General features: G+C 43.3%; 3 protein-coding genes across 7 annotated transcripts in view; 2 read left to right on the plus strand and 1 right to left on the minus strand.

Moving 5' to 3' along the window:
- Positions 1 to 1286: 1286 nt before the first annotated feature.
- Positions 1287 to 14642, plus strand: dll4 (delta-like 4 (Drosophila)). Its single transcript, XM_061704726.1, has 11 exons — positions 1287 to 1676; positions 1784 to 2035; positions 2276 to 2333; positions 3309 to 3572; positions 7503 to 7563; positions 8763 to 8893; positions 9123 to 9292; positions 9656 to 9875; positions 10867 to 11584; positions 11699 to 11807; positions 13371 to 14642. Exons 1-11 carry the CDS (start codon positions 1629 to 1631, stop codon positions 13374 to 13376), a joined length of 2037 nt encoding a protein of 678 aa, XP_061560710.1. The 5' UTR covers positions 1287 to 1628; the 3' UTR covers positions 13377 to 14642.
- A 3526-nt stretch (positions 14643 to 18168) lies between these two features.
- On the plus strand, positions 18169 to 19894 carry chac1 (ChaC, cation transport regulator homolog 1 (E. coli)). The gene is made up of 3 exons (XM_061704458.1): positions 18169 to 18806; positions 18899 to 18934; positions 19309 to 19894. The coding sequence occupies exons 1-3, from the start codon at positions 18630 to 18632 to the stop codon at positions 19687 to 19689; spliced, it is 594 nt and encodes a 197-aa protein (XP_061560442.1). The 5' UTR covers positions 18169 to 18629; the 3' UTR covers positions 19690 to 19894.
- Positions 19895 to 21922: 2028 nt separating this feature from the next.
- ino80 (INO80 complex ATPase subunit) overlaps positions 21923 to 27840 on the minus strand; it is a 33063-nt gene continuing 27145 nt past the window's right edge. For 4 of the 5 annotated variants that reach the window (XM_061704791.1, XM_061704794.1, XM_061704792.1 and 1 more), the window contains 7 exons: positions 27448 to 27606; positions 27274 to 27376; positions 27092 to 27180; positions 25765 to 25920; positions 25335 to 25545; positions 23990 to 24205; positions 21923 to 22849 (listed from right to left, as the gene is read on the minus strand). In XM_061704791.1, coding sequence (XP_061560775.1) covers positions 22677 to 22849; positions 23990 to 24205; positions 25335 to 25545; positions 25765 to 25920; positions 27092 to 27180; positions 27274 to 27376; positions 27448 to 27606 — 1107 coding nt within the window. In that variant the 3' untranslated portion in view covers positions 21923 to 22676. The remainder of the gene's footprint in view (positions 22850 to 23989; positions 24206 to 25334; positions 25546 to 25764; positions 25921 to 27091; positions 27181 to 27273; positions 27377 to 27447; positions 27607 to 27840) is intronic. The other variant, XM_061704796.1, reaches the window with a different exon arrangement.

Below are 27840 nucleotides of genomic sequence, written 5' to 3' on the forward strand. Positions count from 1 at the left end.
CTATATTCGAAAGAACTTTTTGGTAGGTGTGTGTCTTGTTACATCGATGAAAATGTAGCACAGCTTTTGAGAATGAGAACATCATACCTAAAGTTGAACATGGTGGAGGCAGTGAGAGGGTCAAGGGCTGCTTTTCTACTACAGGACTTGGACAACTTGCTGTGATTGATAGAACCGTGAATTCTGATCGTGAGCAGAAAATCCCGAAGGAGGATTGTTCGGCCATCAGTTCGTGACCTCAAGCTGATCCAATCCAAAACACACCAGCAAGTCAACTTCTGAATGGCTTAAAATAATCAAAATTAAGCTTTTGGAGTTGCCAAGTCAAAGTCTGGACTTGAATCGGATTAAAAGGCTGTGGTATCACGCTTCAAACCCCTCCATTGTTGCTGAATTAAAACAATTGTGCAAGGAAGAGTGAGTCAAAAAAAAAATCTCCATAGAGATATGAAAGACTCATTGGCATTTCAAAACACTTGATTTCATTTGTTGCCGCTGAAGGTGGCCGAACTACTTATTATGTTTACGGGACAATTACTTTATGTTTAGGGGACAATTATTTTACGTTACATACAGGGACAAGTAGCGTTGAATAGTTCTTTTTCCCCCTTTATTAATTAAATTACCATTTTAAAACTGAATTTTATGTTTACTTCAGGTTATTTTTGTTTGTTTACCTTAAACATTAAAGTGAGGAAACTATGCAAAAAAAAGAAGAAGAATGTGAGACGGGAGCAAATACATTTTCATGGCACTGTATGTATGTATGTATGTATATATAATTCATTCAATAACAGTAATTACTTGTCACCGATTCAGTTTAATAGCTAAAAAATCAAAATGATACTTTTAAATGTTCTAACCAAAATAATCTAAAACGAGAGCAGAGACAAGTGACTAAATATCTGGACTAATTAAGCGTCCAATAACGCGGAGTTTCTCCTGTCATCATCCATTCATTGTCTTTGGCCATAACGCGCAAGTGTTCGCCAAAAATAAGTCAACAGATGTTGCTGCGTGCTTGCTCAGAATGGCACCGTGCGTGTGTGTGCGTGTGTGTGTGTGTGTGTGTGCGCGCGCACACACGTATTAAATCTGGATATTTAGTTGTCGGGTTGCGAAGGAGAAGAAGGAGGAGGAGGAGGAGGAGGAGGAGGAATGTGGTGGGTTCGTGGGCGTGGCTCGCGTCGTCCACGATTGGCAGTTTATGTAATGAGCCGCCGTGCGCAAGTCTATAAATGAAGGAGGGCGCGCGCCGTGCGCTCCCATTGAAGGCGGACGCGAGTGACGCGCGGCGGGCTGTGTGGACGCTCCGTGGACGCACAACTTTTTTTTTTTTTGCATCCCACCAAAACACGCACACGCGCACATAAGAAGGGCCGCGCGCACGCCGCTGACGTGCACGTTTGTGGAGTACGGTGCCATGTGAGGAGGGGCGGCAGGAGGCGGAGGGGGGTTCGCATGCTGCGCTTCTTGGATATTGTCATATTTGGATAACGTTTTCTGGAGGCGAGGAGCCAAGAGTGGGCATTTGGAAGGATTATTATTCCCCTTTTTTCTACTTCTTTGATTGAATTGGTTCTTTGGAATTGGGATTGCAGTGTGGGTGTCACTTTGGCTGCAGAAGGATGGCAGCTTGGTTCACCTTCACCGTCGCCTTCAGCACCATGGCACAGGTATGAAGGAGGACCCCCCCCAAATAAAAAAAAGCAACGGGATCGACATTTTATTAATATTTTTTCCAGCAATACCCGCAAAATATATGTCTTTGTCTTTTGTATAGGTGTTTGCCTCAGGTGTTTTTGAGCTTCACCTCCACGACTTTAAGAACCACAGGGGTCTGCTGGCCAACGGGTTGCCGTGCAAGCCCAGCTGCAGGCCTTACTTCAGGGTGTGCCTGAAGAACTACCAGGCGGTGGTCTCACCAGGGGACTGCATCTTCGGCAGCGCCCAGACGCCGGTGCTTGACTCCTCCATCTCGTTCGGTGGAGCGCCACCCGATCCCATCCAGATCCCCTTCAACTTCGGGTGGCCGGTAAGGACCCCATTATACTTCCACTTTTACGTTTACTTTTACGTTTTTAAGGGTTGCTTTTAAGAGAGGGGCCGGGGTGTTTTTGGTCTGTTCGTAGGGCTCCAAAACTCCAAATACTGCACTGACAACATAATTAATTCCAAAAGCTACCAAATGTCCAAGTTAATAACCTAAAATACACATACAAGAAGAAAAATGCCAATTGAAGTCTAGCAATAATGTGTCTCCTTCTCCTTATAGGGCTCCTTTTCGTTAATAATCGAAGCCTGGCACTCTCCTCGTGGAAATCTACCTGTAGGTAAGTGCTGCAGTGGCCGAGCTTCACCACAGGAGGGCGTTCTGGGTGCACATTTGATAGCGCCCCCCCCCCCCCCCCCCCAACCCCACCTACCAAAATGGGATCTGTGGTTCTACATTATACAACAATTATTTAGCAAAAGATCAAGTCATTAGTCTTTCTTTTTGTTTGTTTTTGTCCTCCCGTTGGTGGCTTTCACATATTTTTCACACCTTGTCCACCTCTTTGTTATGAACTTGTGGACACCTTCTTCTTCATTCTTATGCTCAACACAATTGAACTTCCTGCGGTTTATTTTTGGCGTGGGAACGAGCCGCGGGGCTTTCGGTGAGAATACGTGGCCGCTGCCAAGAAGCCCTGACTGCATCTTCCTGTATTTTACACCTTACTTCTGTTCCGCCCCGCTGGAAGACGGGACCGGGATGGGGGGGCCTGGGAATGTTTTTGCTGACGGAAGAGAAAGAGGAAATTTCAAAACCTGAGTTTATCTTTCATCTGGGCTGTATAGGATGTGATAAGGGATGCAGCTTGCTACTGGGCAGATTAGTGGAGTGGAACGAGGCGACATTAGAAAGCACAATAATTTATGATACGCTCTCGGGTGGGGGGGGGCTCGCTTGAAAGGAAATTGTTGTACCTTTAAGGGTACAATAGCCTGTGACCCTTTCTGCATTTGTTCCAGGAAATGTTAGAAATCCCCCACCGCAAATCTCACAGCACACCACCAAACAAAAATGTCACAAAAAGTAGATATACTGAAATCATGATGATGTGCGGTGGTAGTGGAAGAGCATTTAAGCGTTCTGCCTGTCACCACTCTACATCGTAGGCATAGATATATGGACAAAGATACATCATTTGTAGAAATAAATAAGTGAAAACGGATCATTTCCCACCTGATGATCCCCTCACTGTTCGAAGCAGTTTTTAAATAATGTCACAAACACAAACTTAACACAGGTCAACTCCTTCCAGAAACCAACAAACCAGACATTCTCATAAGCTTCTTCGCCATCCAAAGACAACTGAGCGTGGGCAGCGACTGGTCACAGGACACGCAGAGCAGCGAGCAGACGGAGCTGAGGTATTCCTACCGCTTCGTCTGCAACAAAAGTTACTACGGCGAGAGTTGCTCCAAGAAATGCACGCCCCGGGACGACCGCTTCGGACACTACACCTGCACCAGGGACGGCCAGCTGTCCTGCCTGGTTGGCTGGAAGGGGGAATACTGCGAAGAACGTAAGCCAGTCGACCGCCGCTCACCTCAGTTTTGTTGTTGTTTGGGGTCGTGGCGCTGGAGAAAGTCAGAGTGAGTTGAATACTGAGCATCCTCGGGATTCAACCCTAAAATTGGGAGAAAACTAACATCATATCCACAAAGGATTGTCCTAACACTCAAAGAAGGAGCCCCAATGTAGCCCGCGGTCTTGAATGCTTGTTAGATAAAAGAAAAGAATCGTGAGATAGGTTAAGTTGTAAAGGGTTTTAAAGGTGATTAGCATCCTCGAGGCTACAAAGCAACTGTGTAAAAATAACACCGATGTTGTATACGAAATGTTTCGACAAAACGTGAAGGAGAAAGCCTGACCAGACTAACAAGAACCACAGGAGGGCGCCCCCAAACCCACCTACCAAAAAGGGATCTGCAATGCCATTGGACACCCACGTCTTCGGGACTTTATCTCAAACTAATCTAGCATTTAAGCAAAATTTCGAGAAGCCATTTCACACCCAACCTTTTTATCAGTTTGTCTGTAAAGATTAAAAAAAATTGAGTAAGTGTAAATTGCAAGTGGTTGTATCCAAAGATTTAGCGTCCTTGAGGCTAATTGTGCGGAATTGTATTTAACTGTTTTACAGAGAGTTCACTCGACTGACTTTAGCTCAGATAGGCTCCAGCTCCCTATGACCCTGAATCGGATAAGCGCTACACAAAATAAATGGATGCTTCATAGACCTTGTCCAATTTCTACAGCTAATCCTTAGCTTTGCAAAGATCTGAATGGGACAACAAGGAAGCTATTTCACCTCAAACTTTTTCTGATTGTTTGTAAAGAGGCTAATTACGCATTTTGAGTAAGATGCAAATTTTGAATACGTCGAGTGGTTATTGAAGTGGTCATAGCCAAAGATTAGCGTCTCTATGGGTAATTGTGTGGACTGCTTGAAGGAGCTCGTACTTGTCCAAATTGTATGGCCACACAATTACTTTGCGAAGCTCTGAATTAGACAACGAAGAAGCCATTTTACACCAGACCAAATAATTGATCATGGAGGTCAGGCCCCTAGTGTGTAAATGCAACGTTTTACTTCAATACTGAAACACTCGCTTTACGAAGTTCCACCAAGGATCCTCATTGCCATTTCACGTGCAAATCCTTCGACGATAGATAATTTTAAGTAAGGTTATGTTGGAAGTCGTTTTAAAGGAGGTCGTTTTCCAAAGTGCGGTAAACAAAGAAAGAACTTTTCATCACCGTTTTTGACTGATGTCGAAAACCCATACATCTGGAGACACACTTTGTGAAGGACACTTCACTTGTCTGAAATGTAAACCCAAAACGCTCGCTTTGTAAGCAAAAGGTTGAAATCGGACATACACACCCACCGCGCACTCCCTCAATTGTGGTCCCTCCTTTTCACATCAACAAATGAAACACAAGGGTGGCGCCCAGAGAGTAATCGTTACCATGTGCTGGGTACGCGACAATGGATCTGTCATCCGTGCCATTTGGTGGCCAAAGAGAAATTGCCGTGATCTATTCGGATGACAGCGGCGCCAAGTTCCAACCATATGGGCTGACGCGTTGCAATTAGAGGTCCATCTTTCACGGCTGACTACAGGAAATATACATGAGGGGGACAGAAAAAGATAGATTGGGAAGTGCTATAGAAACTTCCTAGCTCATTCATTTGCTCAAGTTGGAATCCTAATTATAATATTACTGGGTCGGAAGTGTTATTTTAAGTATAAATGATACTTGCAGACCTGATATACCTCCTCCAAAAGATATATTTAGGTCTTAAATCTGTATAATAAAACTAAAAACAAACGGGGAAAAAACAAGAGCATTTAGTTGCCATTTGCCAAGTGTTTTACGTTTAACCGTACAAAACAGTGGTGGTGCCGCTTTGATAATTGACATTCAGTTCGTCCAATGACAGTTTCGTAACAGAAACCCAAGTCACAGTGAGAGGAGTAATACATGCAGTAAGCAAGGTCAAAGTAATTAGCTATAATATAATATTATTGTGCTCGAATTGTCATGCATTACAGTACTTTTGCATTACTTTTTAATACTGATATGCTACACATTGATGTCTAAAAGATGTATTTAAGTCCTAATAGTGTTAATTCTGTCTATTCAAACTAAAAACAAACTTTTTGCCCATTTTTTTAATGCGTAACATGTACTGGGTGGGCCAAAATTGACGACTCACTTGATTGTAGAGTTATACTTTGTAACACAAAATCTTATAAAACAAGTAAAAGAGTAAAATACCATATAGAGGCATACATTTGTGAACATGATACAGTCAGCACACAAATGTACTGTAATCACTCAATTGACGCACACATAACTCTTCAATGACGTTTTACCAATCTCACACAGTGAACATGTTTCTCCAACCTTTGAGATAAGCATGTGCCATAGCTAATCCATTTTTTTTATTTCATCAATTAAATGAACTATTACAAATTAAATAGTAACAATCAAATAAGGACATTCTGAAATATGACTCACAATTGGGTCATAAATTCTTTCCCAAACTGTACAAAACAGTGATTCTGCTACGATGATGATTGGCATTATTTTTATTTTATAGCTCTCAAAAAGTGCCGATGTCTGGGAGAAAGACTTAAAATGCCTCGTTATTGAGACTGTAACAGGTAAAATATTGCTAGAACGCTACACGGTGGTACGTTGACTTGTGAGTTTAATTGGATCCGTGAATAAGCTCGTGAATTAGTTTAGTAGTATATTAAATCAAATTTCCCCACTAAAATGAATTAGAATGCCATTGTTCTGCTCCAGCACCCCAAAAATAGTTTCACAATTTAAATAAAGAAAACTAGTGCTGTATTGTATCAAAATTTCACAAAACATAAAAGAAAATGTAAAGAAATAAGATGGTTTTCTTAAGTGTAATTTCTGTACTGTATTACTGTATTTGTGTTTTGGATGGGGTGTTGTGTGTTGATGTTCCTTTTCGTGAGCATCTGCTCAATGCAAGTGTTCTCATTTGGTATTTGTGTTTCACTGTTTGTCGCGCTCAATAAACGGTGGAAAGTGCATCGGCGACTGTGGCTGTCCTTGCCCATCGCTCCATTTTTATTTATTTTTTTCACACTTCGCTTGAGTGGCGGCGTATCTGAAGCTCGCTCAAAATTCAATTTATGGCTCACAACAAAAACAAAATTGATCAAGCGATGGCTCATAACTTGTAAGTTGGGGCACTCGCAAGTCAACTGTACTGTACTACTGTAAATTGCGGTACTTTTGTAACTTTTTGCTAACGACAAGTCCAAACAAGCCTGACTGGCTCTGAATGTCGGCCATTTAGCATAGACAGGTGTGCTTTTACCTGACACTACTGTATTATTTACCACAATACTGGCCTGCGCGTGCCCGGTAACCCAATCTGCCTGAGTGGAGGGGATGGCAGGGGAGTGGGGGGGGGGGGGGGAGTGGGGGGGGCACGCTTTGCTAGGAGGCCACGCACGCGTGCCTTACACGCGCCGAGGTTAATCACGCTGCTATTATCCAGCCACGCGCCGGGCCTCCGAGCGACGCGCGCACTCGCTCGATAGCAGCAGCTGCAAATATGGCGGCCAAAACAACAATAGTGACAGCTGTCTGCTATTGAGAGCGAGCATCTGTTGCCCACTAAACTGGCTGCTTACCGTCAGGAGCCGCGCAATAATGTCGGAGCCCCGCGAGTCCTGCTCTGCGCAAACAAACCCCTCAGCAGCTGGGTTGAGATCAAATGAGTGGCAAAGTGAGACACATGGACATTTCTGCTGTGTTATTTATAAAGACATCAAGCGTGAGGTAGAATGTAGTCCCATGTAGAAAAAATACCTATTTGTTTACATATTTTACGTACAGCTTCAAAATGCAACAGTGGGAGTATTATATTGATATGTATGTTCTATGTGTTCTGTAGCCATCTGTCTGGAAGGCTGCAGCGAGAGGAATGGCAACTGCTCCAAACCTGGCGAGTGTGTGTAAGTGTTGAAACTAAAGTACACTCTTCAGGTCATATTATTAGGTACAAGATCTAGTACAAAGAGCAATGTCTCAAGATGTCACTTAGGATTGCCTTATTTTGATACATGGTATGTTAAATTTAGCAAAATGTACATATTTTTGATTCATTCAATTGTCCAAGTGTACCCAACGTTATAGCCTGGGAGTTTTGCTGCTGCATTTTGTTCTCCAAATTTCCCCCCCTCCCCCTATTAAAAAAAAACAAAAAAAACACAGGCTTTATGTTTACAATGAGTATTGGGGGGGGGGGGATTTAAATAGTCACTTTAGTAATTCTCCCCTTCCTATATCCACTTTTCCTCCCGGATCACATTTTGCCCTCTTTTTGGCGACATAAATCCATCACTACCCCAACCGAGAATGAGGTTAAAACCCTTTGAGATGCCCAAACAGCAACATTAAGCCGCTCCCACTCGGCACAGCAGACCATCATAATAGAACATCTTTATAGTCAGTTATTTATTTAAAGGATTTCGTTATTTTGATGTTGATCTGTCCTGGGATGCACTTAATCAATATTTTGAAATGCCTTCTTGTCTGATGCATCATTTAAAGCTCTTTTATTGACTCATATCGCAGTGTGCAGTTGAGCCTAATATTTTGGACAGCGCTAAAATTAAGTCGTATTGGATTTTTGAATACACAAATAACATTATAACAAGACTGCCAGCTGTCACGTGGTAAAAATAAAGAGGGGTCCTCGATGTATAACGGACGATATTATGAAAAAACAGATAAATATGAAATATATGAGACGAAAAATACTAGTTATGACAAAAACATTAGGAATAAATAACAAATATAGGGGGCCCTTGGTTTATGACACTAGCCAGAGGAAAAATATATTTTGAAAATTTAGATGAAAAAAATTATTGGCTTAAAAAAATACTAACACAAAACCATAAACAAGAATAGAATAGGACAAAAATTTGACAAAATATCACACAAAAATAAAAACATATATGGGAAAATCCCAAAACTTTTAGAGCCCCATTCTTACTGTTTTTCGTTGGATTATTTCATATTCCTTGACTAGAAGTTTTTTTCACCCAAATATTTACAGTAATGATGACTTTAAAAGTGCGTTAGCATGGCTCAATGATAAGACTACAAGTAATTATGAAACTGAGAACGAGCCTTTTGTCGCCCCATACAGGTGTCGAGATGGCTGGCAGGGCACCTTCTGCGATGAGTGCAAGAAGTACCCGGCGTGTAAGCACGGCACCTGCCAGCTGCCGTGGCAGTGCAACTGTCAGGAGGGCTGGGGAGGCCTATTGTGTGACCAAGGTAAGGACACACGCACACGCACACGCACACACACACTGGTCCACTTTCAAAGATGCTCTCATGTTGCCGGCTTTCATTTGGATCAGCTCAAGCGCATTAGTTAAATTGGGTTTCTGGCTGCGTGTCCCCGCACTCATTATACACACCCAGGGATGGAGGGGCTAACTTGTTTTCCAGTCGTAAATAAACACTCACCTGCCGCTTCTCGTCTTCCTCCGTCTCTGCTAAGATCTGAACTTCTGCACACATCACCATCCCTGCGTGAACGGTGCCACCTGCATGAACACGGGCCAGGGCAGCTACACGTGTACATGCATGCCGGGCTTCACCGGCGTCAACTGCGAGCTGGAGATGCAGGAGTGCGACAGCAATCCCTGCCGGAACGGAGGAATATGCACCGTAAGTGATAGGATGCTCCCCTCTTAAAAACAGGTTTGTGTTTCTGAGGTCGGGATTTAAATCTTGGCTCTGGTCTTCCTGTGTAGAGTTTGCATGATCTTCCTGCGCTTGCGTGGGCTTGCTCCCAGATTCTAAGCGTGCATGTTAGGATAATTAAAGATCTCTAAATTGTCCATAGGTGGGAATGTAAATTTTTGTGTCTTTATGTGCCCTGCAATTGACTGGCAACGAGTTTAGGGTGTGCCCCGCCTTTCGCCCAAAGTAAGCTGGGATAGGCTCCGGCACACCCACAAACCTAATGAGGACAAGCGGTTTCGAAAATGGATGGACGGATGTTTGCTAACGTTCTGCCTGTATCCCTAGAATCTGGAAAGTGGCTACATGTGCTCGTGTCTGGAGGGCTTCGAGGGCTCGCACTGCGAGCACAGCCTGCTGACGTGCGTCGATTCCCCCTGCTTCCATGGCGGCAAGTGCTGGGAGAAAGACAACGGGCGGAGCTACATGTGCGAGTGTCCCCGCGGCTACACCGGCCTCAACTGCGAGAAGAGAGTGGACAAGTGCACGCCGCTTCCCTGCGCTAATGGTACAACATTCACCCCATAACCCCCCCTCTCCCCCTCCCACAGCTGATTCCTGCAACTGGAAGCGTGCGGAACAACAGGAATTGCTGGGAACTTTGTGTCTATTGTCCTGCTTATAAACAGTCGACAGCTCCAAACTACAGCCTGTAAATGTCACCGCAGCTCGCGGCAGCCGTTGTTGATGAAGGGGGGACGAATGTTTTGTTTTACTCGGACGGAATTGTTTCTTTGTGCGGAGAACAATCAGAGCTTTGTGGTCACGCTGCTTATTGGACACAGATGTGTAAACCGAGGCCTCCTTGTGGGAACGTTTTCAGAGATCAACACTTGTTGAGAGTTTGAAAACTCAATTTGAACATGTATTGAAGACTCCTTACTTTCCCCTGAAACGTCATCTTCGCTTTAGCAACTCTATGCTTCCAACTTTGTTGCATCAGTTAGGGAAAGGGCTTTCTTTCTGTTTATTCTGGTGTGGAAGAACTAGGGAGCGCTGACCTCAAGCCCATCAGACACCTTTGAGATGAACTAGAAGGGTGATGGCAAACCAGGTAGACTCCAAAAGCTAGAACAAAGTCTTCCCCTGAGAGTGGGACCCATTGCAATTTAGAGGTTGTAACTTGGTACCCACAAAGAAAAAGCTTGGTAACCAACTAGGACCTTGTCGGTCTTGGAATATGTACCACTATCTATACTATAGCCTACCCTGGAGTCCTATCTGTACAGACTGTACCTTGAGGAACTGCACCCAAAATCTAGGAGAAAGTCTTCCCATAAGAGAGGGTCCCAAAAAAGGGTGGCTAAGTACACCATTGCACCTTTAGGGTTACTATGCTGGTACCCTTAAAGGTACAGCTTGCTAACAACCAGTATCTGGTCGGTCTTGGAAAAAACTTTGGTTACCCTAGAGTCCAATCTGTGTAGACGGTACCTTGAGGAACTGTACCCCTATTTTGATAGTTCAGGACTAACACTTCCTCTTCTTGTCCTCTGTAGGTGGTCAGTGCCTGATCCATGGTGACACTCGTGTGTGCAGCTGTCGCGCAGGATTTACGGGCCAGCGTTGTGAAATCAACATCAACGAGTGCGCCGGCAACCCGTGTGTCAACGATGGCACCTGCCTTGATCGGATCAACGACTACACCTGTGCATGTCCCCCGGGGTACAGTGGACGCAACTGCGAAAGGGTCCCGGACGAGTGTCCCCTCCATCCCTGCCTCAATGGCGGCGTCTGCACCAGCAAGACCCCGGCAACTTGCGTCTGCCCGCCTGGCTACACTGGGGCCAGCTGCGAGTTCTTCGCCGCCGTGACTTCACAAGTGGGGGAGATTCAAGATGGCTTCCAGTGGGCGGCAGTGTCTCTGGCCGTGGGGTTAGTGGCGCTGTTGGTGTTGCTTTGCATGGTGGGCTTGGCCCTGAGGCATGTCCACCGGCAGGCTCGGAGGCAGTGTGAGGACACGGAGACCATGAACAACGTGTCCAGCGCTCAGCGGGATAACCTCATTCCGGCGTCGCAGCTGAAAAACACCAACCAGAAAGTCAGCCTGGAGGTGGACTGCGACTCGGAGAAATCGAACTTTACCCATAAAAATCATCACTTGGACCCTTACAGCTCGAAAACAAAAGAGTTTAAGGATATGAAGTCGCAAGATGACAAAAGTCTTATTTATGACAAGTGTTTAGAAGACAAAAGACCCTTGAGTAGAGTGTGCAGGTACGACAACTCCTATTGAATCATGACATTTTTGGTACTACTTATACTAGTAACACAGAAATACCTGTGCAAGTATCTTGTTTCTTGTTAAATCCGATGGATTTGTGTGCACAGTGAAAAGTCAGAGTGTAGGATATCAACGATATGCTCGTCCAGAGATTCTACGTACCAGTCGGTATTTGTCATAGCCGATGCGAGGAGGGAGTGTGTCATAGCGACCGAGGTAAGCCACGCCACTCTCAAGCAAGTTCTGATACTACTGTCATTATTGCAAGTGGGTTGTAAACTGGTCGTCGGGGTGACAAGAACTATTTGGAAATAGGCAGGCACAAAGTCTGATGGGAGAAGACTTAAAACACATGAGAAAAGTCAGCCTTTGTCGTCTGGTTCGGATAAAATTGACAGTGAGCATGCACGCTAATCCGTTTGAGGGTGTTGTTTACAATCAAATAAAGACAAGTCAGTGTATCGAGTCGACTGGAGGTCGATTGGGAGATTGTTAGCATCTGTTACATCAAGAAAAGACTGCAGTGTTCTTTTCCATAAGTCATTTTGTGCCGATAAAACTGCCATGCTAGCATCCACAGTAATTGCTTGCTTACAAGTCTAATAGCAAATTAAAGATAAGAAAGAAGCTGGTGCATCCCGGTGAAGAACTTGGAAGGCTAAGAATAATTGCTCCAGCAAGAAAAGCTCCCTTTTTTCGAAAGACAGTTTGTTGTCTTGTTCTGATAAAATGGCCACATTAGCATTCACACTAATCCCTGTAAGGGTGTCCTTGTTTATAAGTGGAACAGTAAAATAAAGACATTAAAGAAGGCGGCATGCTGCCAATATCCGTTCCATTAAGAAAATCCTTCAATGTTCTTTCCCTGATTGTCACTTTGTTCCGATAAAAGAAATGCCATGGAGCATCCATGCTAATTCCTTTGAAGATTAAAGAAAGAAGCCATTGTATCTTGGTTTACTTATTAAAAGACCATTAACACCAATCAATCAAGACCCCAGGCAGTCCTCTCCTTTTCTAGAAGACATTGTGTTGCCCTCTTCTGATAAAACGTATCATAATGTTAGAGATTACGACTTCCAGCCATCTCGTAAGGATAACTGGGAGTAGAATGGCAAAAAATAAAAGTGAGCTGCTTTCTCGGCAAGAAAGAGTCAACGAGAAGCTTGTTTGATGATGGCCAATTCTCAGAACAACAAAAAAAAGAATACAGATTTCCAATATATTTTTGGTACGGGTCAAGGATTTTTTTTCCACTTTTGCTAAAGTTTTTGGGACAGTTTAGTAAATTCTTCAGAGAGTAATGCATGAGTCTTAATGACAAAATTCAGGTAACTGAACTGAACTAGGATTTTAATTTGACCTCAGACACTTAATATTTCATGATAGCAAACATTTTTATTTTTTTTTCATTAATGGTTCCACCGGGTCGCAATTCCAGCCGACTTCAAACAAAAAGCAAAACCACAGTTTGGGCCATGCCGATTCCACACATGGTTGGCCCAGTTGGGTCCGAGGGGTGCTTTGTTTGTGGTATAATTTTCAGGCATAATTAAGATATACTCGTTTTTTTTTTTTTTTTTTTTTTTTTTTTTTTTTACTTGTTCTGTTTGGCTGCTTGGTCGTGCTAAATGGAGGATCGGTATACCATTTTATGTCAGAACGATTTTTTCCTGTACAACGGTGGGGTTATTCTTCATGTTTATTACAAATCAAACGAATTTCTGAAAGGAAATGAGTTTGAGCTCATCCTAATGACATCTTCTTTTTCCACCACAGGTTTAAAATGAGTGCCGTAGGAGAGACACACAAACACAATCAAAGCAGAATTGGAACATTCTGGATTGTTTACAAATGCCGAGAAGAGACTTGGAGGTTGTTTTTGCGACGTCAGCCGCTGCTCTCTGGAACACTTGAGGACACGGTGGAGGAACATTTTAATTTATCATCTCTCGGATGGTTGAAAAGGAGGCGAAGGTGGATCGCCTGCCCGCCAATCATTTTCTGGCCTTGTGTAATAATCACGATCACGACGATGACTGACAGCCAGCCAATCAGTGAAAGTTGCCTGAGATTTTTTTTTTCGAGCCCCACCCTCCTGGAAACCCCTCACTCCTGTTGGTCACTCCTGCCACCTTCGCCTTCTATGCAAAAACAAAAACTCAGGGTCAACACCCACAATCCAACGTCACAAACACTGAGAGTAATGAATGTCTGAACGTCTTCGATTTGAGTTCACGAGCAGCCTTAAAAACGGGGGTGTTGGGGATGGGGGGTTGGGGGAAGGTTAAATTGCTAAATTTGTGCCCTTGTCTCCTTTTGGATTGTTTGCACTACAAAAATGACAAATGAAGAAAACACTTTTCAATCAGCAAAGACTTGCAGCAGTCAAACGTACGCATAGGAAGCGTCTCTATGCAACCTGAGCGAGACAAACACAAAAAGACTCACACCACCACTGCCTGCCTGCCTTTGACACAGTTCAAAACTACAGAACCACTAATGTAATTGTTTTTTTAAATGATTTGCAGAGTTTAATTTAAATACGACACATTGCTCTTTATATGTTTTATAATATTATTTTGTATATAATGCATATTTATAAGGACCAAACTTCTGAGGAATAAACTTTGTGGAAAAAAACGGTTTTAAGGTATTTCGGAGGTGTTTGATGCGAACATGTGCTTTGTGTGTATTGCTCGTCTATGGTGGATCAATTTTAATGACTGCCATGGAACAAATGTGACATGGCTTATGAATATGAACTCCAGCTGCACATCACATGACATACAAGATTTTTTTTTAACACAGGAGACATAAAACAAAGACCCCCACCCTCCATCCCTCCCGCCTTATTTCCTGACTGCCGCATCACTACTTTGAGTAATTCCTGGAAATGCCTTTGGCTCTCGTCCCACCCTGTGTTCTCTCCGCGCACCCCTCAAATTGGCTTGAAATTCAAATCCGTTTCCATGGAGAACGGGCCCCCTCGAGCTGCAAACAGTGAAACAAAGCTCGGCCCCACCTCTCGTAATGCTCTCATGCACGCGTCACCCCGAAAACAGATGCTACAAAGGGGGCAGGGGTAGGTTTGGGGAGGGGGGGGTGGGGTTATTTACAACAACAACAAAAAACAGCAGCATATGCCAGCTCTCAAGCACCCTTAAAATAACATACACACTTATGAATACACACTCCCCACTGGCGCCCTCGCCCTCCAGGGCAAAGAATGATATTTTACTACCCGCTTCTGTACCACACACTCAGGAGCAAACAAAGCGGAGGGGGACTGGCACTGAGGGTGTCACCTCACCAAAGGGGAAGGGGTGAAGGGGTGGGCTCTACACCAGATGGGAGGCCGTGCATGCGACGTAAATCCTCGGAAATAACAAAAACATCTCTGTTTTGTGTTGGCTGACATTTGGGAATATATTGAGTGTCCTTATATGAATCGAGGGCGTACATTTCACCATCCACTTCAGCCAATAAGATGTCGAATTTGGTCGAGGGAGCTTCCCAATGCAGCAAGAAGCTAATATCGCAGTCTACTTCGTAGGACTGAGCAATTAAACGATCTTATCGATTAGTTCAAGTTTATTTTATATATTTTTTGTGGCTTCCTAAGTTCAAAGCATGTCCCTGCTGTCGTGCATTGCTTACATCAACAACATTACTTTGAACAGAGAGGAGCGAGTTTACAAAAGCAGAGTCAGTGTTGCCAACTTAAGACCTGTAGACGTCTCGCGTGGTGAAGGTTCAACATCAAGTTTTCACCCAAATCTTGACGTTGTACCGCAGTACACGTCTACACACACACACCTTCACACAGTCCTCATCACACACAACACCACCAGGCATTTTCATTGTGTTATAATCGCAGCATCCTGTTGTTTGTGACTGGCTGACATCAGTTCCTGTTTCCTCTTTGATTAACAACAAACAAAAAAATAATAAAATAAATATGCAGAGACTGATTTTCTCACGCACACATTTTTTTTTTCCCAGGAAGCAACAGTGCAAACAAGCAGACGAATCAACTCCTTGTTGTGCTGATGATGTTTTAAAAGTAGGGCACGCTGAAGTCGTACATGAAGCATTAGTGACATCAATTATCACTAGGTGTCAGTAATGAGCCTGCAGGAGCAGGAAGCACTACATACACTTGCACAATCTAATCAAATGACACTACATTATTATACAAGCTGCCCACCACTAATGGTCTTTCTTGGAGCATTAATATCTTTATAACTGCAAAATTGTGATTCAGCACTTGGATTGGATCCCAAGTGTCCAGTGAGTTAGTTAATTGCATCAAGGCTCAGACTAGGTATCAAAAAGCCACTTAAGCACGTTACACACATACCGACAAGCGCACCTAATTTAGGCAATTTTCCCTCCCTTTCCAATCAAAGTCAGCAAAGTCCTGATTCTCGGATGTGTCTGAAAGATTACCCTGAGTGATTAGTTGGTGGTGTGGGGGGTGGTAGGTGTTCGACACAAAGAAATAATTTTTTTTTTTCTTCAACTTTATCATTTTTATCTGTTGCAGACTCCACACATGAAGGACACAAAAATAGATTTAATGGTCTATCATACTGTGTGTGCTGTGCTATGATAATCTCAACACAGCACACCAAACACATAAAAGATTCTGTTCCACCACCAATCTACTCTATAATCTTCCAAGACAGAAATCGTGCAGGTGACGCAAAGTTTAAGCATTGTCACTCAGCAATTTTCCCCAAATTGAGTGTGTGTGCAGCAACCATGAAATGGGCAGGTAGTTGAATAATCAGCAAAGGCAATCAGCAAAAGCCTGATTCTCAGATGTGTCTGAGAGGTTATCCAGTCAAGAATGACCGTCTTGTGGTGTGGGGCGTCTCAGGTACCCACATACTAACAATCAGGACTAATTTGAACATTTTGCAATCAAAGCCAACAAAGGTCCGATTCTCGGGCGTCTCGAAAAGATTATCCTGTGGCAAATGGCATGTAAAGAGTGATTTTGTTCCTCCCCAATCTGCTTGAAAAAAATGGTCAGAGGCCCATCCATCCATTTTCTATACAACTTATCCTGTTCAGGTTCATGCAGGGCTGGTGCCCATCCCAGTTGACTCTGGGTCAAAGACAGATGACACCCCAGACTGATTGCCATTCAGTCACAGGGCACGTATAGAGACAGATAACCATTCACTTTTACATTCAAACTGTCACTGAGTGGGAACTGAACTCACGCTGCCTGCACTGAAGTCAGGCAATGTTCCACTACATCAACAGTGGCATACGGTCAGCGGCTGACAATTTAGAGTCTGATGGCAAATCTGTATATACCACGCTTTAAACTCTTTCAAACATATGACTATAGATGTTACCCACTGTCAGCTGCTGACGTTCGAAGGAACGTCTCACGCGCCACGGCACAACCGTGGCCTTTGCGCTGTTGTAACTGGCATTTTGTTCTTCCAGATAGTACGCAAGCTTTCAAAGCTTACCTCACAGTGCATTGGTTCTAAATGTGTTTTAATTGCAGTGGCTTAGATGACAGCGCATGCTGCTGTGGTCATCTTGCAAAAAGGTCTAGCGCCCAAAAAGCTGCACCATGAAAGTTTGTCAACTGGCTAACCATTTGTAGCCCATGGTTGGGGAGAACAGAGCAAAATAACACTGCAGGAGGTTAAGAGGGACGACTTTTTATTTTGTTTATATAGTAAGAAAAAGGTAAAGAAATGTAGCTGTAGGGAGAAGGCAAATATTTGATACATGACACCTCTGATCAGGTCACAGTAACACATCTTGCTGGTTGCTAAACCAAAGTCATTGGAGATATATATATCATTTACAAATATATATAAGGTTTACAAGATTTTAAACACTCATTGGGCCCAACAGTATTTATCTGGTGCTCACTTTTGTATAACATTGTCAGCGACGTGTTCATTTTGTTCACATGTTCATTATTGTGTTTGTAGAATGGCACTGCAGCAATACTGTCAACTGAGAACAATTTTATTTTTGGATATGCAAAGTTAGTAATGACAGCTGTGATTTCAGTGATTAGATTTCATTGAACAAAATTTCCCATAAACTCGATGTATATTTCAATGCTGACAATCTTTGGCTGAGTCCAGAAAAAAGCATCAACAAAAGGCTCTAATTGGCTAAAATTGTGCAGTATAATGTTAAAAAAAAAATAATAATAATAATAAAATCACAGCCCCATAAGCTATTTCAAATCTGATGCAACACTTTGGTGCGTTGCTTGCACTCACTTGCTCTGAAACGCTGAGAAAAGGTTGCATCAGCCACCAATATGGGGAATACGCCAGACTGACAGCTTGGTTAGCCAATCGCATTTCGATTTATGTTGAGTGACATCTCATTGGCCAATAGCGCTAAGCCAGAGGTCGCCCCTATCGCGAATCGTTCCAGCCCAATAAGACCTAGAATTTGGTCAAAGGCGCGTCCTATTTCAGCGCCCTGGAATCTGATTGGGTACACGTTACACACGTTCGGAATATCATAATTCTTATTGGTTTCATGGCAAACTTGGTTCCGCCTACCCTTGCTGAAGCATATAAATCGGCGAGTGCTCCTTTTGACTTTATCGTCAAGACGCGGTCGGATGAAGGCAGCAGAACGGCGAAGAAGCAAAAGCGAAGAATTTCGTTAACTCATCAAAAACATCGGTCCTTTTATTACTAGGCGTGTCTATAATCAGGCCGGCTAAGCAGCTGGCCGAAACCGTTTGTCTTTCGTTTTTCGACGCGTCGCTAGGCCCCGAGTGGCTAATTTGCGCCATGGATTTTTAAGGTGCTATGCGGCAACTGTAACTGCAAATGGCCATGCGTCGGCAAAACCCCCTGCGCACCCGCGTCCTCGCAACTGCCAAGCAGTTGGGCTCCGGTACCGCTCGCGGTATCCCATCGAGCCAACCGGTACCGCTGCTGCTGGACCGGAGGAAGCTAACTTTAGTAGCCAGCTAGTTAGGCGTGAGGCCCGTGCGATTCCATCAATACGTTCTGTTAATTAACAAGCAAAATGAAGCCTCAAGACATTATCGCCGCCAAGAGCAGCAGCAGCCTGTGGATCTTCGGCTACGGCTCGCTGGTGTGGAAGCCCGACTTTAAGTACAAGCGTAGCGAAGTGGGCTACATTCGAGGCTACAAGAGGCGTTTTTGGCACGGGGACAACTTCCACCGCGGCAACGACGAGCTGGTAAGTCATTTTTTTGTGCCTTTTTTTTTTTTTTTTTTTTTTTTTACCCTCTCCCGAGGGCGTTGTCTCATGTGATCTTCCTTTCTCCACAGCCCGGAAGAGTTGTGACGTTGATTCCAGAGGATGACGTAAGTAACCGCACTTCCGCTTCCATGACCATATATGGTCCTCCTTAGATTTTCGGTTACTTAAAATAACCTTTTTTTTAAGGAAACTTGGTTAAGAACGTTCCGAATACAGTCGGACGTCTTTGCAATGCAAGCTTCGAGCTGCAATACTTTGCGCTATAACAAAGTATGCAATATACAGGGATCCCCACTCATCGTGGTACGCATGTTCCACACCCACCTGTGATTTAGATACCATAAAACATTTTAAGCATTGTAAATGTATATATGTGTGTGTGTATATATATTTATATTAAGCTTCCCACATGCATTAAACTTAAAACCTGTGCTATAAATAGTTGAGTATATGTGACCATGTTGTCTTCACATTCCAGGCAAGCACTTGGGGCGTGGGCTTCGAGGTGAGCGGCACCCAGGTGGAGGAGGCCCTGGAGTACCTGAACGTGCGCGAGGCGGTGCGCGGCGGCTACGACAGCGAGATTGTGGCATTCCACCCGGAGGAAGGTGGCCCGTCGGTGCCGGCGCTGCTTTACATCGCCAACGCCGACAACCCCACGTACCTGGGGCCTGCCGCGCCCGAGGAGATCGGCGCCCGCATCGCCGTGTGCCAAGGCCGCACAGGTCACAACCTGGAGTACCTGCTGCGGCTGGCCGCCTTCATGCGTACCAGCTGCCCGCACGTAAACGACCAGCACCTGTTTGATGTGGAGGCGGCGGCACTGGCCGTGGTCTCCTACTTGTTGGATGCCCAGTAGCTTGTAAAAGCATAACCGAGGCTCGTCTACTAATTTGTTTAATCAAATAACACTAAGCATTATGAAATCATTGCACTGTAACACTGAACCTTTTTCTGTTAATTATTTTTAGCACAGTCCTGTCCGTGTTTATGGTTCTCCACATGCATTCAAACAAAGGTTGTGAAATTGATCAGTGTGGGAATAAACAAATTCAAAGATTAAATATTTGTATTTTCTCTGAGAAGTACTTTTACCTTGGGAGCAGTGTCACCCTCCCATAGTGAGTTTTAAACTCCATAATTCCAATGCATCTGATTTTCAACTGGTGGGATGTTTTGTAATACTGAACATATTAAGAATTGTGTATTTTATAAAATAAATACAAAGCACTTTGTTAAATGCCCATATTGAGGATATAGTGATGCAATGCATCATCTATTTCTTTCCTATCAACTGCTGCAAGTAATGAATACTTTTTTGTAAACACACCGTTTATGGTGGTAGAGTTAAATGGACACTACTTTTCATACATTTTAAATCATAAAACTTTTTACATCGCCACCATGCAAAATGTGCGGGGGTCATTTCTGCCATTATTTTGGGAAGGTAACAATGTGATAATTATTTTTTAGTTCAGTGTTTCACACGAAAATTGTCTTGTTGAAAGTTTTCCACAGTCGTGTCCCAGTTAACTTGAATTAGCTGCCAATACATTTTCATCTTGTTGACCACTTGAATTAGTTCAAATAATGTATGTCATAACATGTAGACTAAATTGGAACAGTTTTTTTATTTAATTTTTTACACTTACCATCTGTTTGTAGTTTGCAGGCTCTGTGGTGGTCGTCCTTGTGTTGTCCGAAATAATTACGGGACGTAATTAGCATAGGATAGCATTTGGCCTCCCCCAAAACGTCACTAAAATCCCTTTGAACTATGTCTGAACGCACCGCGTGGGGAAAGAAATGCTACCAATATGAACCCCCCTCCCAAACAATTAAAGAAATGAAGTGAAATACGGTACGACGAACTGTTTTATACATTTTATAAATTGGGTGAACTTATTAGCGGCTAATGCTGTACTGGTATGGGAAGCGTGAGACGCCATCTTAAAAACAGCTGAGAATTGCGGGAAATGAAGTACTCTATTTTGTGACGTAAAAAGTAGTTTTGTATTTTTTTTACGCTTTTTGCATATATATTTAATACTTTTGTAAAACTGAATCAAATGATTCATATTTTATTATATTATCGTTGTTTTTTCCATGGACTAAGAACATTTAATGTGGTTCATCAACTACAACTCCATCCTGTAATTTTTTCTTTATTATTATTATTATATTTAAGTCTCAGAAAAGTACTTATTTACACACACATTCCGAATATTTCCATGACTTCATTGACAACAATAGTTTTGTAGTCCTTAGTTTGATGTCTCGTTACACTCCTAATCAACATTATAACGGTATTCATCACACATGCTACAACTCACGACCGATTTAGCACTCTTTTATTTCCACGCGACTCTTCCTGTTAGTAAAATGACAGACACATTTGTTCATTATATACACGTGACCTATAAAAATAGACGGGCGGGGGTGAGGAAGCCAGAGGCGCTGCCGCCCTTGTCATTATGTACAAAGAGAGAGAGAGAGAGAGAGAGAGAGAGAGAGAGAGAGAGAGAGAGAGAGAGAGAGAGAGAGAGAGAGAGAGAGAGAGAGAGAGAGAGAGAGAGAGAGAGAGAGAGAGAGAGAGAGAGAGAGAGAGAGAGAGAGAGAGAGAGAGAGAGAGAGAGAGAGAGAGAGAGAGAGAGAGAGAGAGAGAGAGAGAGAGAGAGAGAGAGAGAGAGAGAGAGAGAGAGAGAGAGAGAGAGAGAGAGAAGAGAGAGAGAGAGAGAGAGAGAGAGAGAGAGAGAGAGAGAGAGAGAGAGAGAGAGAGAGAGAGAGAGAGAGAGAGAGAGAGAGAGAGAGAGAGAGAGAGAGAGAGAGAGAGAGAGAGAGAGAGAGAGAGAGAGAGAGAGAGAGAGAGAGAGAGAGAGAGAGAGAGAGAGAGAGAGAGAGAGAGAGAGAGAGAGAGAGAGAGAGAGAGAGAGAGAGAGAGAGAGAGAGAGAGAGAGAGAGAGAGAGAGAGAGAGAGAGAGAGAGAGAGAGAGAGAGAGAGAGAGAGAGAGAGAGAGAGAGAGAGAGAGAGAGAGAGAGAGAGAGAGAGAGAGAGAGAGAGAGAGAGAGAGAGAGAGAGAGAGAGAGAGAGAGAGAGAGAGAGAGAGAGAGAGAGAGAGAGAGAGAGAGAGAGAGAGAGAGAGAGAGAGAGAGAGAGAGAGAGAGAGGATGATTTACCTACCTTTAGTCACATTTTGAACACAAGCTTATGACGGGCACTCACACGACACCAAAAATGAGCAATGTTCCTCAAGCACAGGAGCCCCCCCACCCCCCATTAAACAAATGATTTCAATACAATGTATACAAGTTTTACAAGTGAATGTCCTATTCACAGTTATGGCAAAATGTCTACTCTCAACTGAAATAACTTAATTACTAGTCCACTAACGCTTTGCACTGAAATAATTCATTTCCTATTAGCAGCATCTCTCGTTTGAGGCAGTAAACCCTCATTTTGGATCATTTTTACACAATTGACAGAAAAATATATAGAAATCCCGTTGGCTTGAGTGACCTGCCACGCTTGTCTTTACGATTAGAAAAATAAGAGCTTTAAGTAGAAAAGCTGTCGACAATTGGGGGTTGGTAGTGAAATGCATTGGTGGTCCGTGAATGGAAATCGTTAAATAACCGAATGGATGAAGGATGAGGGTTGCTGATGTACACGGAAGGCTTGGCTCAGTGCATTGGACAGCCCTTGGAAGTCTGGAGGAGAAGTGTGTACTCAAGGCCCAATTTTGACCACATTAAAACGAAGCTTGAAAGATGCGGGGGGGGGGTCAAAGATCACAGTGAGACTAGGTCAGTTGTGTTGTATAGTGGGAGCGCACTTCGGTGAGTGCATCATTTGGGTCCTTTGCTCTTCCTGACAAGGTGATGTTGGCCCAGGTTCAGTGTGGTGGCGGCGGCGCCTCCGCCCTTGGCCTGCGGAGAAGATCCTCTGCCGGGATTAAAGGCGGGGCCGGTGCCGGAACGGCCCACGGAAGGCTGCAGGGGGTTGGACACGGTCAGGCCCGCTGGAAGAGGAGAGAATGATTAGAGGGCTCCAAATGTGATCCCAGTATTTTGCCTTTTACAATTAAAACGCATGACATTTCAATAGATTTAACCAGAAGCAGAACTTGATCAGGTTTTGCATATTTTAATTGAACAATCAATCCTTTTATTGAAAAAAAAAAACCATGAATGTTGAGTTAAATATTACTTACTCACCCCTTGACCCAACTTACTGAAAAATTAACAAAAATCCACCACCAACATCCAAAAATACCAACAAAGTCCCATTCAAAATATAAAAAGAAAAAAAAACCAACAACAAAGCAAGCCCAGCATCTGCAAATTTGCTGAACCATTTCAGCTAGAGGACTCTTCATTTTCAAATGTTCTTGTGAGAGGAATCTAGAGGACTCTTCATTTTCAACTGTTCTTGTTGTCTGGGAAAATATATTTTAGCATAAATTTTAGTACTTGCTTTAGTCACAATTATGCTAAAATATATTTTCCCAGACAACAAGTATATTTAAGCTCCCTATTAAGGGCCAACCTTCAATTTTGTAAATTCATGCTTCATTCCCGTCTATTCCTATTGTAAGTTTACACCTTTGAACCTTTGTGGAATTTTGCAAACCTAATAAAAACTCAACAAAATATACTTTTCAAATATATATTCAGTTAATACTGATGAATCACCAGTACTCAAGGTAGAACGCTGATGTGGAATACGTGCAGTGGATAACATTGCTTCTGAGTTTCGATGCAGATTGTGTGCTTGGTCAAACTCACAATGGCCAACAGACTAAAGACACATATCGTAGGTGTCGGGCGGAAACTAAGTATGTCCAAACATGATACATTGGATATTTTCTCACAAATCAATACTATTCATTTTCCCGGTGTCATCGGTTATTTTTACGCATTAGTAACCAATTTAAAGTGTTGAAAATAGCTTCCGAACAAAATCTATTAACTCTCTTGTCTACCTGTCTAAAACGTGTCAGAAAACTCAGTGGGAGCCATGTGGAATTATGTCATCTCATGATTGAAAGTCTGTTTTTTTTTTAGCCAATGCCAAGTGAAAATAGGTTGGAGTAACCCTGTTTTATTAAAAATGGATGGCTGTAATTAAACCTAGACCCCTCAATCTCCGTCAAACCTACTTTTGGAAACGCTGTAGCCGTACGCGGCGTACGCTGCAGCTGAGGCGGCCGCAGCACCAGCCATCGCTCCTGCCATCGCCGCCGCGCTCCCCGCTGTCGACTTGCGTCCACGCCCTTTGCCTCCGGACTTGGGCCCGCCGCCGGATCCTTTAGGGCGTCCTCGGCTTCGGACCGACCTCCCTCTGCCGGGACTGATGGTGTCTAAGGTCGGAAGACCTAAATAATAATAAAAGTAATAATAATAACTATTTATACAGCACCTTTAAAAACGCATGTTCACAAAGTGCTTTGACAGACACAATGGAACACAGTAGACCCTAGACATCATGATCGTAAACAAACAAAAAAATCAAAAATAAAACAAAGAGTGAAACGTTTTCCCAAATATTTTAATTATTTGTTTCTACCAGAATATTTTTCATCAAATACATTTCTATTTTTTTATATAGCCTTCATTTTTTTTGTCTAATATTTTTTAAAGATTTTCATTTTCCCCGAATATTTGGGGATTTTTTTTCTACTACTTAAAAAGAAAAATGAGTGCAGTGCTTGTAGCACAGAGCCTATGATGTGTACGCAGCATGAGGAAAAAGCACAGCTTTCCGCAGCCGTGACAAGATTGGTTGAAAACTGAAAATAGTGTGTGAACCTTAGTCATTTTTCTTCGAAAATGTAGTTTGTAAACCAAATTGTTCATCAACGAGCTTGTAAACAGAGATTCCACTGTATACATATTTTCTAGTATTGATGTTTTTTTTTTCTTTCCCTAAAATATTTTTTTTTTTTCTAATATTTTTGGCTTTTTACAAAGATATTTTTGTTAGTACCTTGAGGATTATATGAACATAACTCTCAAATGTCAACGTGACTCCGGTCCAAAGGGTCCTTAAAGCAACGCAGTGGGTGCTGGCCCAGGACGTTTTTCACAGCATTGTGAATCAACAGAGAAAAGGGAACAAAAAGACTAACTTTTTCCATATTTTCTACATTGTCAGGCCCTATTGTGATGTTAAACACTCCAGTGGCGTCTCCCTGTCTCTGGTCTAGAAATTCTCTTTCCAAATGTTGGGAGCACTAGACCAGCAGAGGCTCAGCCGATGGTACACTTAATGGATGGCTTTCATTACCGTGACGAGTCGGAGCAAAGCTAGGGAGTGGCCAATTCTTGGGGTCCAATTCTAAAAATTGTAGTGTGAACTGCAAAATGCGCATGAGCAGAACATCATTCATTACCATGCTGCTAAATTACACATCACATGCTAGGGATTAGCTTTAAAATAATGCGATATAATGGAGGCGTGAACAATAAACTACGATTTGGCGGGGCAACACTGTACCGGCGCACCATTTATATTGTCCGAGACGGATCCGGACACGGATGCGGGGGAGTTGGTGGCACGTGACTGCGGCGCCGAAGACAGCGGCTCGTCCACAATGACCAGCATGTCGTTGCTGCTCTCGTCCGCGTCGGCGTCCGGCGGCAGGGAGCCGGGCTGGAGCTCGCTGCTCAGCGAGATCTGATGGCCGAAAGGAGCACATAGAGACATGCACACAGGCTGGGGGTCAGGATACATACATAGGGTTGTGGATACAGGGCCCGGTACATTAAAAGGGAGTAATTGACCCGTAGAGGGGTTGGCATAGGGAGAAAAGAGGATCATATCAAGAGGATGGGAAAAGGAAGTGAGAAGCAGAATTTTAAAGCACAAGGTACTGAATGAGATACATGAGGTGGGTTTGTACATGTGAGTCACGACTGAAAAAAATCACCTCACCTCGCTAAAGGGGCTGGGCATAGCCGAATCCATCTCCACGCTGATAAACGAGTCGTCGCCGTCCGCCGACAAGTTGGAGTTGTCGGCCGAGGGCACGTGTAAGATGACCAGGTTGGCCTCCTTCCTCCTCTTGTTCTCAGACTCCTCCGTCTTTTTCTGTCACACAAGGTCAAAAGTGTCCACTCTTTACAATCTAATAAGAATCCAAATTAAAGCTGCAAGCAGTGATGAAAGGACCATCGCAATCCCTTTTTCATGTAGAAATCTTCCAAATGATCAAACTTTGACACCATGCTTTTTATTTATTTATTTTTTTAAACTTTTTGTGGGACATCATGTTCGAGAGGTCTAAAACGCATCCAAAATTGGTGCACTTTCAGGTATGTTGAAGCTCCTAAAAAGGGGATTCAGCTGAAAAATTATTGAAAATAAAAGCAATTCCAATAGGGACTCAGCCTTTCCAAAGACTTTTGATTAACACTGTCAAAACTGCGCTTTGCTCTTGTACTGGAGCCCACATGTGGATACCAGCTACAATCCAGATTGTGTCGACATCGGATCTATCATTCCCCGGAGGAGGACCGCTAATGACTCCCTGACCTCACATGTTGCTTCGCCGTGAGCCAAAATCACTAGTACATCATCAAATCAAGAACATCATTGTAAAAGGCCGTTGTGAACCCCCAGAGTGTGGCCACTTTTAAAGAACTAAGAATGAATGAAGATTTTATTATACAATGGTGGTTGAATGCCATTGAAGTCGTACTGTTTGGAATTCAACCATGATTTGGGGGGGAAATCCGCCTCAAAGTAACACAAAACAGTCATGTGCATTGTATACCATGCCTCCTGATGACGCCCCCGAATGGCAGCATGTAAAGATTAAAAGGAGTGGAATTAAAACTGAGCCTTGGGGGACACCGCAATTCAGTTCATAGCTCGTAGATGAACATTTGTTAGAATTTATAATTCTCTGTTGCTAAGATAAAATTGAACCCAGTTAAAAACAGTACTAAATTAATAAATTGGTGAAGCCAATTTAAAACATTGCTTGTACAGTCAATAAAGGGTTTAATGATGGCCACAGTTGAAATGATTCCATTGTTTCCTTATAGGAAACCTTTATAGTGGAACCGCTAATGTCCAACACAAATTTTCCTTATAATTTGTGTTGGACATTAGCGGTTCCACTATAAAGGTCATTTAGCGTAGCAAAATTCCTGGAATGGAACATTTACCATTTGGAATAATTCCAAAATGCCACATGAATCTTCCCATAGAATTTTACCATAAATGTAAAACACCTTTGGAACCGTCGTGGTCTTACCTTCTCAGCGTACTTTTCCCTCTTCCTCTTGCGCTCCTTCACCTTGCTGCTCTCCTCCTGCTGTCGCTTCTCCTCCTGTCTCAGACGCACTACACACAGAAACGTAGATTAATAAAAAATAAAAAGAACTTACATCTTTGAATGTGTTTATAAAATTATTATTATTTTTTTTTAAAACTCACATTTTTTCTCCAGTTCGTCATCGTCCAACAGCAGGCTGACCACCTCTTTGGGTTTGAGCGTGTCGGGTTTGAAGTTACCTCCAGAGATCACCACCCTTTGGATCTAATCACAGAGAAACCTTTAATGCAGCACTTAACTGGCGCATGATTGACATAGTCTTCCTGGTCCCAGACCTCGCTCTTCTCTTTGGCCCGCTGCAGGATACGCTCCTCGATGCTCCCCTGGCAGATGAGTCGATAGACGGTCACCTGCTTGGTCTGACCCAGCCGGTGGGCCCGGTCCATGGCCTGCTGGTCTACAGTAGGGTTCCAGTCGCTGTCGTAGAAAATGACCTGAAAGAAGATGAAGAGGAGGATAGTTGAATCAGTAGCTGTCCCGAGCTAGCCTTCGTTTCATCTCTATTCATAAGGGCTAGGTATGATCGTGTAACAGTAAAATCTAAGTTTCAGTGTTCCCTATACTCTGCTCATATTACATTTCACCTACTAGGACGACGCTATATCGCAGATGTTTTGGGGAACGTATCTACTTGTCTGTCGCGGAAATACCCGTAATATCATGGAACT

Source organism: Phycodurus eques, chromosome 18 (genome assembly GCF_024500275.1).
Source record: "Phycodurus eques isolate BA_2022a chromosome 18, UOR_Pequ_1.1, whole genome shotgun sequence".
In the NCBI taxonomy this organism is placed as follows: domain Eukaryota; kingdom Metazoa; phylum Chordata; class Actinopteri; order Syngnathiformes; family Syngnathidae; genus Phycodurus; species Phycodurus eques.

Bases quoted from the DNA above. Each gene is read 5' to 3' on its own strand.
- dll4 (XM_061704726.1), top strand. From the start codon at position 1,629: ATGGCAGCTTGGTTCACCTTCACCGTCGCCTTCAGCACCATGGCACAG. The intron at 2,036-2,275 runs GTAAGGACCCCA...TTCTCCTTATAG, and splicing joins CCTTCAACTTCGGGTGGCCG to GGCTCCTTTTCGTTAATAAT. The intron at 7,564-8,762 runs GTAAGTGTTGAA...CGCCCCATACAG, and splicing joins TCCAAACCTGGCGAGTGTGT to GTGTCGAGATGGCTGGCAGG.
- chac1 (XM_061704458.1), top strand. From the start codon at position 18,630: ATGAAGCCTCAAGACATTATCGCCGCCAAGAGCAGCAGCAGCCTGTGG. The intron at 18,807-18,898 runs GTAAGTCATTTT...CTTTCTCCACAG, and splicing joins ACCGCGGCAACGACGAGCTG to CCCGGAAGAGTTGTGACGTT. The intron at 18,935-19,308 runs GTAAGTAACCGC...TTCACATTCCAG, and splicing joins CGTTGATTCCAGAGGATGAC to GCAAGCACTTGGGGCGTGGG.